Source organism: Rhopilema esculentum, chromosome 17 (genome assembly GCF_057945365.1).
Source record: "Rhopilema esculentum isolate cy_ngs chromosome 17, ASM5794536v1, whole genome shotgun sequence".
Classification (NCBI taxonomy): domain Eukaryota; kingdom Metazoa; phylum Cnidaria; class Scyphozoa; order Rhizostomeae; family Rhizostomatidae; genus Rhopilema; species Rhopilema esculentum.
Window position 1 is genome coordinate 4,985,088 of NC_142831.1, and position 14,538 is coordinate 4,999,625.

At 36.1% G+C, this 14,538-nt stretch overlaps 2 protein-coding genes across 2 annotated transcripts in view; both read right to left on the minus strand.

The window, feature by feature from the left end:
• Positions 1 to 8,860, minus strand: part of LOC135696620 (uncharacterized) — a 28,083-nt gene extending 19,223 nt beyond the window's left edge. The window contains exons 1-10 of the mRNA XM_065216082.2: positions 8,696 to 8,860; positions 8,295 to 8,603; positions 7,830 to 7,922; positions 7,414 to 7,683; positions 6,234 to 6,470; positions 5,626 to 5,766; positions 3,919 to 4,344; positions 2,110 to 3,316; positions 1,099 to 1,292; positions 585 to 760 (exon numbers count right to left, since the gene is read on the minus strand). Coding sequence (XP_065072154.2) covers positions 585 to 760; positions 1,099 to 1,292; positions 2,110 to 3,316; positions 3,919 to 4,344; positions 5,626 to 5,766; positions 6,234 to 6,470; positions 7,414 to 7,683; positions 7,830 to 7,922; positions 8,295 to 8,504 — 2,954 coding nt within the window. The 5' untranslated portion in view covers positions 8,505 to 8,603; positions 8,696 to 8,860. The remainder of the gene's footprint in view (positions 1 to 584; positions 761 to 1,098; positions 1,293 to 2,109; positions 3,317 to 3,918; positions 4,345 to 5,625; positions 5,767 to 6,233; positions 6,471 to 7,413; positions 7,684 to 7,829; positions 7,923 to 8,294; positions 8,604 to 8,695) is intronic.
• Positions 8,861 to 9,358: 498 nt separating this feature from the next.
• Positions 9,359 to 14,517, minus strand: LOC135696641 (uncharacterized). Its single transcript, XM_065216104.2, has 3 exons — positions 13,110 to 14,517; positions 11,854 to 12,704; positions 9,359 to 11,389 (listed from the first exon to the last, which is right to left on the minus strand). Exons 1-3 carry the CDS (start codon positions 13,885 to 13,887, stop codon positions 10,433 to 10,435), a joined length of 2,586 nt encoding a protein of 861 aa, XP_065072176.2. The 5' UTR covers positions 13,888 to 14,517; the 3' UTR covers positions 9,359 to 10,432.
• Positions 14,518 to 14,538: the final 21 nt, after the last annotated feature.

A 14,538-nucleotide genomic window follows, 5' to 3' on the forward strand; every position in this document is an offset into this window, starting at 1 on the left:
AATGGAGTGCAATATTTCAAACTCTATGATTATCTTATCAAATTTTCTGAAGTTCAAGAAATGCTTGGAAGAGTTTTGAAAATGTGGTGATAAAGAATGAGACTGTAAACTTTAAAACAACGTCCCCTATCTATGCACATGTTTCCTGAAGTGCAGATTGAAGTAGCAAATGATGGACATTGTAAGGCAAACATCACTAGGTAAAATTGAACAGATAGAAATAGGAGAAGAATTATAGGATGTTGAATGAAAACTAGTCAAGATTTGAAGAATTCATGGGCAAAACGCCAAGTGAAATCATTTTTGAAGTTAAAAGAAAATCATTTGGATACAAGTGTCTACTAGTAGCTCCAAAAGTTTTGTGTACTTATTCTTTTTAGAAAATCTTTTGGTGGTACAAAACTTGAAGGTGGCTTTGAAAAAAGCAAACATTTAGTAAACAAAAGCTTTTCGTCTGACACTCTTCAGAGTTTAAAACGTCAGAACATAGATCGAAAACTGTACGCTAGGTAATATATATACCCAGTTGTGGATCTTATTCTTTTATTTAAACAACATTACAATCTTCAAAAGATCATCTTTACCTGACCCTTGAAATCTCATCCTGTAAGCTGTAAACCTGGTCACGGAATACATCCTCAGCCTGCTGGCTTTGAAGGTGGAATTGAGCTATTTCGTCACTGGCCTGCTTGAATTTCTGCCTCTCTAGATCAAGATAATCTTCGAGCTCCCCAGTTCTAACAGACAAAGCATCCCTCTCCTAAAAATCACACATTGTTATTATAGCAAAAGCTTCCTTAAGACTTACATCAACAATCAACCATAATGATGCAAATTTTGAATCAATTAGCAAGACAAACACATAGTGACGGGTTTCGGGATAAACAGCACAACTTTAGCTTTAACTTATACTTAGGCGTATTCAACAATTCAAAAGAAAATGATATAAGGACATAAAATAGTATAAAACAATGAAACGAAAAAATAACATTAAACAAATAATATGAAAAGTAACATGAAAAGCTTGCTGCTGATGTGACTCTTCTAGAGTTTTATTATCCAATTTCAGTTTCAGTAAAATTCAAATACAATACACACCTTCGTCACAGAAGATAGATTAGCCTCCAGGCACTTTCTTTCTTCTTCAACTAATTTGAAAATCTCGCTGATAGCTTTCCCTTCAAAGAAATTGCCAACTGCAGCAGCTTGTGTTACGGGCTGGATGTTCTCAAAAAGTCCACTATTTCGGGGCGATCCTTCTTTCGATATAGGCGTGTTGTACCCAGAGCAGCCTAGGATGAAAATTTATTTATAGACAAGTTTTTTGCACCCCAAATTTGAAAATGGCACTGTTGTAAAGTAGCTTCACAGATACAGCCTCTGTGAAGCTGTATTCTGCGCTCTCCCCAGGCTTACGATATAGCACGTGCGATAAGGTGTAGTTTTGTTAGTCAGTTAGGTGTTTGAGTTAAGCATGAGTGATAATGAAATCGTTCCTGATCATTTGGTGGTAGTTTTTCTTTGAGCAAATATTCTCAACCCACACAGTTTATAGTTTACAATAGGCTCGAAGTAGCGAAGTAGCGAAGTAGCACTTCGTCCGATATCCTTCAGAGTATAAAAGTCGGATGATGACCAAAAGTAAGCAGATGATTTATATCCAGATGTGGATCGAAACCAACGTGAGAGGAACAAAGGCGCATTTGATTGGTTCTTTTGCATTTTAACAATTAGCAACTGATAGCCTCTCACCTAGTTGAAGACCTCTTAGCGACTGCTCACTTTGGGTGTGTATTGCAGTACTGTGAGTACTGTGAAAAAGCGAATAATGTTTACGAAATGTGGTTTACAAAAAGGGGAAAAAGTTAACGAGCACTAAGAATCTTTAGACAGCCGTGTGATTAGGTTGGAAAATGATTCAGTAGAGCTCTGAGTTCTAATGTCCGGATAGTTAGTTGGGATTATCTTTGGAAGATCAGTCCAAGTTCAAGTTGAAAAGGGCCTATTAGCTTTTGTGCACTTCTAAGGACCGAGCTTAACAACAGTACAATGAATATAATACAATACAATTTCTAATAAAAAGACTTGACAACAATGACATCAACCAACCTTCACTTGGTGTCAAACGTGTTCCCTCAGAGTCATCGGCACTCGATCTGCCGCTCCTCTTTTTCCTTGACTCAGTTGACTTCACAAACTCTTCCAAAGCTACTTCAATCGTAGACTTCTGATTAGCCAGTGTCACTTTCTCCTCCAAAACATGCTTCAGTTTCTCTTCAAGACTATCCTTCTCTCGCATTGACTCATTCATTTGTAGCTCGGCTGAGTTCAGTTTCTCAATCATAAGATTCATTGCTGCTTCCATCTCTTTTACCTTATCCCCTAGCTCGATGTATTCTGATTTCAAACTGGACACCTGAGACTCAGAATTCTCTTTTTCCTTCCCCTTCTCCATAATCAAATTCTCTTTTTGCATCTCCACTTCTTGTAACTGTTTCGTTAACACCTCCAGTTGTCTCGGCAGTTCATTTAGTCTTGTATTTTCCTCTTTCAACAACTCATTATCTTTCGTCTTCTCTTCGAGGATTTTAACCCTATCATCTACTTCATTCTTTAAACAATTAACTTCATCCTCTAATAGCTTCTTTACTTCTTGTTCCTTATCTAAATCTCCCTTTAATCTTCCAACATCCATTTTAAGCCCTTCGTTCATCATTTCAGTTTTCTCAATCCTCTCTTCAATTTTCTTAATTTCTTCATTCAAATTATCATTTTCCTTTTGCGATAACAGAATTTCCTGTTGAATTTTTTTGAACTGTGTATTCAGTTCTTGGAAACGTTCATTTACGTGCTGCAATTCAGCCTCCTTTCGGCGATTCTCTTCTGCAGCCTGAGCTTTGTCTTGATTGGCTGCCTCAAGTTCACGTCTGATATGCTCCATTTCTTGCAAGATGCCGGCTGTGTTGCCCTTTTCATTCTCGCTAGCTGTCTGCAACATGCTAAGTTCAGCATCAAATCGTTCTCTTTGATTTTGTATCTCGAGATCCTTTGAATCTATCAGCACACCTTTGGCTTTTAGCTCCTCGACCTTGGCATCTAAATCATTCTTAACATTTTCAAGTTCATTTGAAATAGATAACTTTTCACTTTTAAGTTCTTTAATTTCGTTCTCCAGCTTCTCGATTTCTTGCTTTTTCTTTGCAAGTTCGGTTGAATTACCCTGGCTCTGCTCTTGACAACTCCCAAGCTGTGAAGCAAAATCATCCCTTTCAGCTTTCATATGCGTGTTCTCCTCTTCCAATTTTTCCACTTTCCTCTAAGAAGCAAAAGTCTAAAAATAACTTCGTCAAGAAAGCAAAAACAATAGGAAACAATAACGGACTTTTATTTTAGGTGTTGATATCTGTGAAGAAAACAAAGCCTTAAACAAGAACATTTTCAAATTAAAACCCCCAATGACTGCTGAAATAAATTGCCAAAACCTTAAACATCTATACCAAAATACAAAAATCAAAATCAAGAATCTAGCCATCCCTTTGGAAATTTACATTGGCACAAAAAAGTGGAAGCGTTTTATATGCGCATTTATGCTATCGGCTTATATGCTAATAAAAGTGGTCCTTTTTGGGACACATGATTTTCGTTTTTGTCTCCAAAGAAGATCAAGCATTTTCCAGAAAAAAGTTTTAAAGAATTCTAAAGTTGTCTTGATTGACTTGTTTAGTCAAAGTTGAAAAACTAAATTTGGTAAAATATTTCTCTCATTTTTCCACGCTCGCTTAAAGATTTGCAGCACACCAGAACAAATTCATCTTTCATAACAAAATTGAATTCAAGTTCAAACATAAACATTCTATGCCTCTCCATTCTTCAAAAACCCAAAAGACTCAGTCAACACTGATATAAATAACTGCATACCATAAATTCTTCAGATTTTTGTGCCTCCAAATCAAGTTGCTCTGACAATTCTTTTCCAACTTTGTCTAACTGGTCTTTCAGCTTGCTTTTCTCATTTAACTCAACTTCATGTCTATCATTCAACTCCTTTATATCTTTCCCAAAATTTCTACATAACTTAACTTGCTCTTGAAACTTCTCTTCCTTCTCATCAAAAGAACTTTGCAGGGCATTTAATTTTTGTCTTAGCTCAGAATAAGCTGCATCTTTCTCTTCTATTTCCTTCTGAAACATATTGACTGTCTGGGTCTTGCTTTTCAAAATCTCCTTCAGTTCACTTAGTTGATCTTTCAAATGGTCTGATGATACTTCAATGTCACTAGTTTTTATATTAAGCTGATTTTCAATTGACCTTATCTTCATTGACAATTCATCAATAACATTTTCCTGCAACAAAGTAAAATTATAGTAAGACACAAGCAGGAATCCCAATGGATATCTGAATTTTCTATTACCACTGGAAAATTTTGATCAATGATGATACACACAGATCATACCACTAAATAAGAACTCTTCATAAAATATTTGGATATCTCAGCAACAAATTCTTAGCTACTATAAAAAGCCTATGAAGTTTTCATCCTATTGAAAAAAATCACTTAGACAGGGAATTTTTCCCAACAAACTGGCTGAGAGGTTAACTGGAGCTTGTTTCCATTTTCTTGGGCTAATACCTTAAAATTTTGAAGTGTGTTCAATAAAAGTGGAAACAAGTGAATAATCTCTGGATACCCTCTCCGCCAGTTAAAGTGGAAACAAGTGAATAATCTCTGGATACCCTCTCCGCCAGTTCGTTAGGAAATATTCCCTCTCTAACTGTATGAGACTGTAAAGGCAGGTATTTCTAGCATTGATCCATACAAGTCATTCTTAAAGACTCTGGAAAGAGCTAGTTTGGAACATTAAAATTGAGGTTGAATGTTTACTCAGAATGTAAAGTGGAAACAAGTGAATAATCTCTGGATACCCTCTCCGCCAGTTCGTTAGGAAATATTCCCTCTCTAACTGTATGAGACTGTAAAGGCAGGTATTTCTAGCATTGATCCATACAAGTCATTCTTAAAGACTCTGGAAAGAGCTAGTTTGGAACATTAAAATTGAGGTTGAATGTTTACTCAGAATGTACAATGGAAGGACATTGGTAGAAAAACTCTTGCTTGATAACTTAAATGTAAGCTCAAACATCTAGATAAATACAGATAAATAGGTTTTTTAAATATATTTGTTCTCTATATTTCATTGTTAAAGAGGTTGCTAATGCTTGCTCAAAAAGGCTTGGGGAAGGAGCCTCATCTATCTTAAAACAAAGCTGAAACATAACAAATTTGCTGATCTTAACAATAAACAGGTGTGAATCTTGATTCATAATAGAAATTTATATCTTGGAAGAAGCAGTGGTTAAAATTTTTTCAAAATCTGTCAGGCAAGGTAGCCAAATTTAATAGCAGGTATGTACAAAATATACAGAAAGAATTCATTTGCTAGACAGGAAACAAAGGTACAAGAAACAATAAATTTCTTCAGCTTATTCACTTTATCCAATTTTGAAAAATTAACTTTCGGACCATGCAAAAATAAATATAAATTGGAAACTTTTAGAAAGACAAAGACAGAGGGAAAATGGTAGCACACAGAAAAAGCCCATTTTACAGAGTAAAAATTAAATACCTTTTCACTAACTAATTCTGATTTGGTTTTCAAATCTTGATCCTTTTTGCTATTTTCAGACAGCAGCTCCTTGCTTTCTGTAGATAATTTCTGAATCATTTCATTTTTCTGTTCTATCTCTGCCCACAGAGTCTTGATTGTCTAAACATTAGTTGAAAATAAATTGCTTGCATTCATGAACACCATGTATGAAAGAATGAGCAGCAACATCAAGTTACAAAAATTAAATTTTTCTTAATTGCTTCAAATTTCCTATTTTTCGCAGTAAACATTTTTTCTCCTCTCTGAAAGAGCTATTCACTGATCACTACCTCATCAACAGCCAACCATAAAAAAACACTGACCATTACATATCAACAAGCTATATAAGAATGTAATGTCTGTTTTTTGTCTTGCTGTTGTGTGCTACTCTAGTGAACAAAAAAATATGGGTCAAGGCTGTTTTTATCAGTATATATTTTGTCTCTTATAATTTTCATTTTAATTATTTTTTCCACTTCCTATTACCTTATCACAGATTTTCCTTGTTTTTACACATACCTAAAAGTCTTTCCCCACCCTTTCGTCATCCCTTTTTACAAGGGTAAAATCACCAAATCAAGATGTACCTGATCTTTGCTTGTCTCCAAACCATCTCGGTTACCAATTTTTGAATCAAGTAGTTTCTTCTCAACTTCCAGTTTATCAACAAGTTGTGCCATTTGACTCAATTTCTCATCCTTTTCATGAAGAGATTTTTGCAGAGCAGTTATCATTTCTTCAGTTGCTTGTCCTCCTGCTGCCATTCTCTTTAGTTTCTTGATTGAATCTTCTCTTGCTCTAAGGAGCTCATCTTGTGCTGCTAGCTGTCAATTAAAAATAAAAATAATATTTTAGATGATATGTAACAAAACATTACCAACTTGAGATATAGCTACAATCTTTGCCAAACACATTGATACACTAATATCTGACAAGACATTTACTATTAGCATGTTTTGACTCATAGTATCATTGATTGACACTTTAAGTTAAGCCTTGCTTAGTCATGCTGTGAATACATTTTTACTACTCTTATGCTGAATACGTAATGTGGCCTAGTATTATATCCTGATTATATATATAAGTTGTTTTGTTATGTTCATTCAACTGTAGTTTATCTTTCAAGATACTCTTCGTGGAATTCTAATAATATCAGTTTCCAAAGGCAAGTTAAGAAGTTAGGACATTCCCCTCCCCCCTTTTTGAACAATGTTGGTTTACTACAAAACAAGGTAGGGGATTAGGAAGAACGCTTTTTTCCACGACTTCTATGAAACAAGGGGGTGCAGAAATAGGAGTATCTGGGAAAAGAATTAAAAAATATAAAAACACCACAAATTGCTGGGTGTTCCAAGTACTTTTGGCAATGACTAATGGTTTGACATAATGGTTTGATTCCAGGGTGTTAATTCCTCTAATAAGGGGCCTGGTCATTGTGTTTTACATTCATAGATCTCTATCCCCTTTTGTTTCATTGCCTCATTCTGCAGCCAAGCAATGTATATATATCTCTTAATCAAGCAGCAACTGAACTTTTTTAGTAGCGCAAAGTGAGCAAAAACAGAGAAGAAAATATCTGAGCAAAGAATAAAGGCTTAAACAACAGAATGTGTGACCTATAAACCTAACATCAGATGCAACATTTCATCTTTCCATAATACCACTTAAAAGTTTAGGGCTTCCTTTTGGCAAAGTTTTGTATTGAAAATATTTGCTTCAAAACTAGAAAATTAAGAGCAATTCTAATAAAATAAGATCACCACACACCTGGTCTGCCATATTATGTATAGCATTGTCCTTTTCAGACATGACGTGTTTTGTCTCTTCTAATTTTCTTGATATAGATTCATGAGCCTTGATTCTCTCTGCTAGTTCAAACATGAGTTTTTCTGTGTTTATTCTTTCTTGTTGCTCTACTTTGTCCCTGAGATCCTCAGCTTCCTTGACATCAGCCATCAACTGTTGAATTGTCTCATCTTTTTGCTCCAAGAGCATTTTGTATTCTTCTGTTTTTCTTCTTAACTGATTCAACAAGTCCTAAGTTAATAACCAAAAAAAATCACACAGAGAACCTACAAATAGATACCTGTGGGTGTGAAAAATATTCACATACATTTTTGCTTCTCAAGACTACAATACATTTTATAAGAAAACATATAGAGCATTGCTGGTTTTTCTCTTACCCCATTTGGTTTTTGAGCACCTCCTTCATCATTGCCAGATGCTTCCTGACTTCCTCTCTCAGCTGATCCTTCCTTCAGAGCTTTAATTTCTTGCTGAAATAACATTGATTCCATAAGTCAAACACATTTATAAAAATCCAAATATTTCTGAATTTTGAACTTATCTTAAAATGGAAGGTGCTGCTCTCTTCAACATTAGCTTAGCTAAGCTAGAAGTGATTTCAACAATGTTCTCTATACTTCTAAATGCATATATTGGTAACCCTGCAACACTAATAAATTGAAGTCCGCTAAATACAAATATCAATGTCAATATGAGAAGAGGATATAAGATTTCGAGTTAACTCCTGTTTTTCAGGTGCTATTTTTTGATAGACAAAGACCTCTCACAAAAATAAAAACAATCAAAAGAAGAGAAGAGACAAATCAGATACACAAGTTTCACAATATAGACTGCACATGTACCTCTTTTTCTTTGAGAAGCTTCTTAAAAGCTGAATTAATGCTTTTGTTTCGCTCTTCTGCTTGTTCTAGATCTGCCTGTAGACGTGTAACGGTTTTCTCCAACTCACTGTTGCTCTTCGTAAGTGACCCACTACTTTCGCCATTTCCACTCTCGTCAGCATTGAATGAATTTTGCACATTCTGTGCAAGCTGGCTCAGCCGTCCAAACATTTCTAATTTCAACTTGATACCAACCTACACCACCCTAACTTTCCACAACTAATTAACATCTCCAAGGTGATAATTTATCTTCTTCATGTCGAAATGGGCCTAACAGACAATGTGGCAATTACAGCAATTTAAAACCATGTGTCAAATCCAACTCCAAAATAATGAGCTTTGAAAACAAAATAATAACTTACAATTTTCAAAAAAGAAAATTATTCGTTCAAAATAATTTATCCGTCGATGTTACTTTGGCAAGAAATTATTTCAATTTGATTTAGATGAGTGGAACAAGTGAACATCAGAAGACGACTCAAAACTGCTTCGTGTAACAACAGCACGAAGACCCTGTACCATATGTGCCCAACAAATTTTCAGGTCATAAACGATACTTCAAGAGGTGCCCGCGATGAGAAAATTGCTGAAAGGGCTCTTCTAGCTTGGAACAATTTTCTGTTCGGTTGATCCAAACGAGGCATATTCAAAATGACTTCTTAGAATTTTTCACCCGGAAACATACAGTGGGCTACGTATAAAAGTAGGTTTTCTTCCTTGGAGCCATGCTTTAGATACAGTTTACTTAGCACTTCAAATTTTTTTTCTTTTAAAAAAATAATTTTATTCATTTGTTTATTTGCTTATTTGTTATTCATTTATTTACTTATTCATTTGTATATTTATCTATTTATTTCGTTGCTGCTACCTACCTGGTTTTAGTTTTTAAAGAAATAATCAAATGGGTTTTCTGTTTTTAGAGCGGTAAGGCAGGCACAGCATTACTGAGGAGGCTGGGGGGCTGAAGCCCCCCCCCCCCCACTTTTTCAGAGATGGAAAATTTTTCGACCGACTTTTTTATTATTTTTAAAAACAGTGTATGGAATAGAAAGAGAACAAACTGTTTATATTCTGCTTGATTTTATTTGATCTATTTACGAACATATTTATGTTATACTTGAGGTTGGGCGTCAGTGATAAGAAAACATGAAATTGCGTGAGTTCTATAGAGTTTAACAAATGCACAATGAATATCAAAGCTTAAAACTTAGCATGCTCCTCCCCTCCCAAATTTTTTCTAAAAATCAATAATCAATGTTTTTTCTGAGAATCGCCGAACTCTCTATTTTGAGCAGTATAGTTATTTGCTAAATTTTTTTCTGGGAGATGCATTTTTAGCCATTCTAGAAGGCTTAATTTCAAAAAAAATTCTGCGTCGGGCACAACCCAATTGGTGGGTCCTCCTGTGTCACTAAACGTTTTTCTCAGCCCCCACCCTCCCCAGGCTCAATTTCGCAGCGCCGTCTCTGTTAAGGTCGCGTCAAAAGGCCCATCAGACTGATAATAGAGAATCGTCGCTTCTAAGAGTAAATATGTTGTCTTTCGCTATTATTTGGCAAAATTTGTTCGGCATCAAAAAGGATAGCTAGCCACATACCTGAAAATTGCCATTGGTTACCCCAGCCCCCAAGCCCCATCAAATATTTGCCTTTATGGCTCCAACATCAGACATGAGATTTACAGTTCATGACATTCAAAAAGCATTCTATTCTCAATTTTCTATCACGTTTGTCAGTGGCTTACATCAATTGTTGATAATTCCTCTGGTTAATATCGTTATTTTCAGTGCTTAAATCGTTTTATCCATTCGTCTCTCATCAACCCAGCATTAGTCACTGTTCTACTTGAAAGCGTTTTAGTAGGCTGCTTGTACGAAGGCTAACCCTAATCAAGATGATATAGAATAAGGATGAATATATGAATATATGAATAATCATTCTTTTTAGATCTTGAAGTTCCATCGACAGATTCTTAAAACAAAAGGAACATAATTATTCCTTAATGTCACTGATACCAAAATTAAAATATCATCTAATAACTTATAAATCTAGCATACTATTTACAATACTTAATATTTACTATTTCGATTAATACTAAGGTCAAGCCCAATAATAGCTTGGTAATAAGGTATCATATTTGTAATTTCTGTACGGTCTGTACGGAATGAAAGACCTCTGAGTTTTCTTCATAGATGTATAGCCGTTCCTTGGATTCAAATAAAAGGTAGGCATAATTCTTGATTTCTGCAATCTTTCTGGGAAGTATCTATTGGAAACCAATGTTCTTGGCGCTTTTATTTTCGGAATAAAGGATCTTATGCTGTTATATTCCTTGACGTCATGGACTGGTGAAAGACCGATTCTTCCTTCGTCTTCTTTATCAACGATATAATGCGCAGCCTTTTTTGAGTTTTCAGCTGATTCTAAAGATTTGAAATTAAAAGGGTCATATGAAGTAATGTCCATAGTCTTCTGTTTACTCTTTCCAGTCGATGGACTAACCAAACCGCTCGTGGCACGATCCTGTTTTCTCCTTGTCACTGTAACAACCAAATCTACCGGGCCTTTGCTTACCTTCTTGACTTCTCGTTCCAGAATTTTCGACTCATGCTTTTGTTTCACAGGCGTGGATTTATCTTCAGAAGCAGCTTTGTGACTGTTGATCGCTTTCAAGTTTCCAGCATTAGCTATTGAGTTACTTTTATCTTTGATAGAACTCTGTTTTTCACTGTTCTTTGAAATTTCGCTTTCTGTATTTTTATTGTCTTTTTCCTCGCTTTCATTTACATCTGACCCATTCACTGCTTCCTTTGGCAACAAATAACCATGAAATGTCCCCTTTGCCTTATCAAAATCGTTTGCTAAAACTTCATTTTCATCATCTCCAGCTTCAAAAAGTCTTGGCAGCTCGGTGTCCTCAAGCCTCCCCGTTTTGTTACCATTTGCTTCAGGCCCTGAATCGATCGACACTTTTTGGTCATGTTCCAAATTTTCTTGCTTCTCTGAAGATTTATTGGCACTTGGTATCCACTTCGATATATTTTTCAAATTCACAGTCTAAAAGATAATTAGTGTAGATGGTAAGATAAGCTTAATTCTGATATATTCTTTTATTAAAAAATCAGAGCTAGCGGCAGACTGGTGAGGCCTTGGGGGTAAATACCAAGGTTTAGCAGGAAAGATTCATTTTCCCAAGCTTCCTAGAATATCCTCAGTTATGACCTATTAACCTGGGAATTTTTACTTTTATCTGCGTTCATTTAAACATGTTTTGCTATTTCTCTTAAAGATTGGGTTGTAAGAAAAAAGCTGCAAACAGCACTATGGGTTTTCTCTCTTTGAGTTTTCTGAAACGAGATAGCTTTTTTTAAGATTAGTTATGTATAAAGTTATGTAGAAGTTAAGTATAAAAATTTGGTTAACTCAAATTATTCCACATGAAAGTAGCTGTTTTATGCAGCAAGGTTAGAAAGCAAAAACTGAGGCTTCCTTTTGATCAGTAGTCACATTGAGCTACTCACATTGCTGCTACTGTCAACAGTTTCTTCTTTGGTTTTGGTTTCCTTTAATATTTCTGTTTTGTTTCCATTTTCTCCTTGTTCCAGTTTCTCCTCGATGCTTTCTTTTCTTGTCGAATCGGATTCGGTATCATCTCCAGACTTTTTTGTGTTCTTTTCTTCTTTACTGTTGACACTGGATTCTTCTTTCTGTTTCTCACTTTCGTTTTCATTATTTGTAAATTTCTTTGCCTCTTTTTCAGACTCGGTTTCCCCTGAGCCCTCGTACCCAATTTCTTGTTCTTTACCATGTACATCCTCGGGCTCTTTCTTGGTTTCCTCTTCCTTCTCTCCTTCCTTCTTCTTGTTGGCCAATTTAACCATCTTCCGCAACGCTTTGTCAGCTATGATTGCATCTTTTCTTGCATCTTTCTCTTTAAATGATGAAATTCTAGCAGCTTGCTCCGCTCTGTGTGCTTGTCCTTCCGCGTACTTCACAGCTTTGGACAATTTCTTATCAAAACTTTTGCTTTTTCCACGGATCTGTTTTGCAATTAATTTAACCTTTCTGGCTGCCTCTCTTGCCACTACAGCAGCAATTTTTGCATCTGCAGCTGCTTTCTGTGACTCAAGAACAGCAATAACGGCTTTCTCTTCAAAGAAATCCACCGTTGCATTAGTTGGTTCCCTGGCAAAATATTTGGCAAATGTAACTGCGTTGTTGGTAAATTCAGTCAGCCGCTTTGCTCCACTTATGACTTTTTTCAATCCATGTACTATTTTGCCTGTATCCTCAAGAACAGCTTTTGCTTCTGCAACTACATGATGGACTTTGCTTTTCATCCCGTCAACATACCTCATCATCTTTGAGTTTCCTGTCAAAAATACGTTAAGATTCCTAGAATGATATTTTTTGCAAGCAATTTCTACAATTATAAAGCTTACGTAAATAATGCTATTGAAATATACGAAAGAAAACAAAACGATTGTTTGCATTACGCTTAAATTCAAGGAACCGATCTGTCCTTGATTAAAAAATATTAGCAAAGTATACAAAGAAAGTTTCACTAAATGCAAGTTGACCCCATTGAGATTCAAGCACAAGGGAATCTTATGCAACGATTCAATAACAATGACTCTTTCTATGACCCTTTTCGCCGAGAACAACAACCTTTACCCATCAAAAGACAATTTTTCTACGGACCTGGGGTTACAAGGGCTAGTTCCAAACACGGACTAAATAGAAGGCAGAGAACTGAAAATCCAGAAAGTTATCTTGCCTTTTGTGCCTGTTTTCATGATAGATGCGTCAACGTCCTTCCTTCTGCTGATAATGTTACTCTTTTCATTTTCATTCGTCTTAAAGCTGTTTGATATAATCGCTTCTATACTTTTCTGTAAATCTTTTTTGCTGGTAACATCTCTCTTGAATAATCGTTTACCATTATTGTGCCTGAAATATCCAGGGAGAATCTGGTAACTGCCAATTGTATTAGATTTTAGGTGAGCCAGAATTGGCTGATATTGTACAGCACCCATTGTCATTGTATCATGTCCCTCCAAATGTATATTTTTCGGACTGATCGGTAAACGGGCGTTGTATTTTCTGTGGGTATCTTTCCCGCGGGGCGCAGGTTGTCTGATGTTTAATTTCCCGCGCCTTTGCGCGACGATCTTGGGCATTGGCAGTAGCTTTGGTGCATGCATTTTGATCAACTTTATCTTCTTATTTGGCTTTATTACCCTAATTTTTGGTGTCCAATTGGTATATTTTCCCTTTACGTCAAGCTTTGGATTTAGAGCCTCTGCCATTGCAAACACATTGTCAACAAAGGGTGGAATGAGCGGTACTGCTTCTGTTTTGGCATAATCAACTTTGCCCCCGCTGTTGTCCTCGATTTCAGCTTGCGGAGGTTTCACTGAAATTGATCCACCGGCCGGCAGAGCCTGGACCTCGTAACCAAATCCAGACACCTTGCCTTTAAACTCTCCTTCGCACAGTACTATTGAGAGATACCACATCAAGATGATACTTGCCCTCGCAGCCTTCGAGATCATCTCGGCCACTTCTAAAAGACTTTATCAACTTGCATCCGATATTTGAGCTGTGGTTCCCTTATTGTGATGTGTACCTGAACAGCAAAGTGTTAAATCTTCAGCTCTTCACGTAGAAATTGCTTTCCATATAATGAACGGCGAAAGCTAATTATGTAATCTACATGAAGGAGCTCATTGCAGTAACTGGGTGACGGATTATTCAGCAATTCTTCGCCGAACTCTAGAAATTTAGCATCGATAAATTGAACAACCATTGATTCACGTATTTGGTCCACGTTATTTCCAATTTAGGCCGCGTCTAGTAAATTTTCTAAAATTTCAGACAATTTCACCGGCAAGTAAGTGCGATGGCCTTTTACTACATATTCTAAACCGCTACATATATCATAGTCTATTGTCATATTCCCCTTGTTTGATAAAACTAAAAGTCAAGCGACTAAACCAAGTAGACTTGTGTTTCTCTTAGATTAGTTATCGATAAAAACCTGCTGATGCCACAAGGCGTGTGAGCCTACAATGCGTGTTGACCGGTAATTGTGAGCAGCACTACTCAACTAGGTGCGTTTGAGCAGCCATGCTTGAGAATGTTTCCTATAGCTGCTTCAAGATTTGACGCTTTCTTTACAGTTTTCTATTCTACTTTTTGACTGA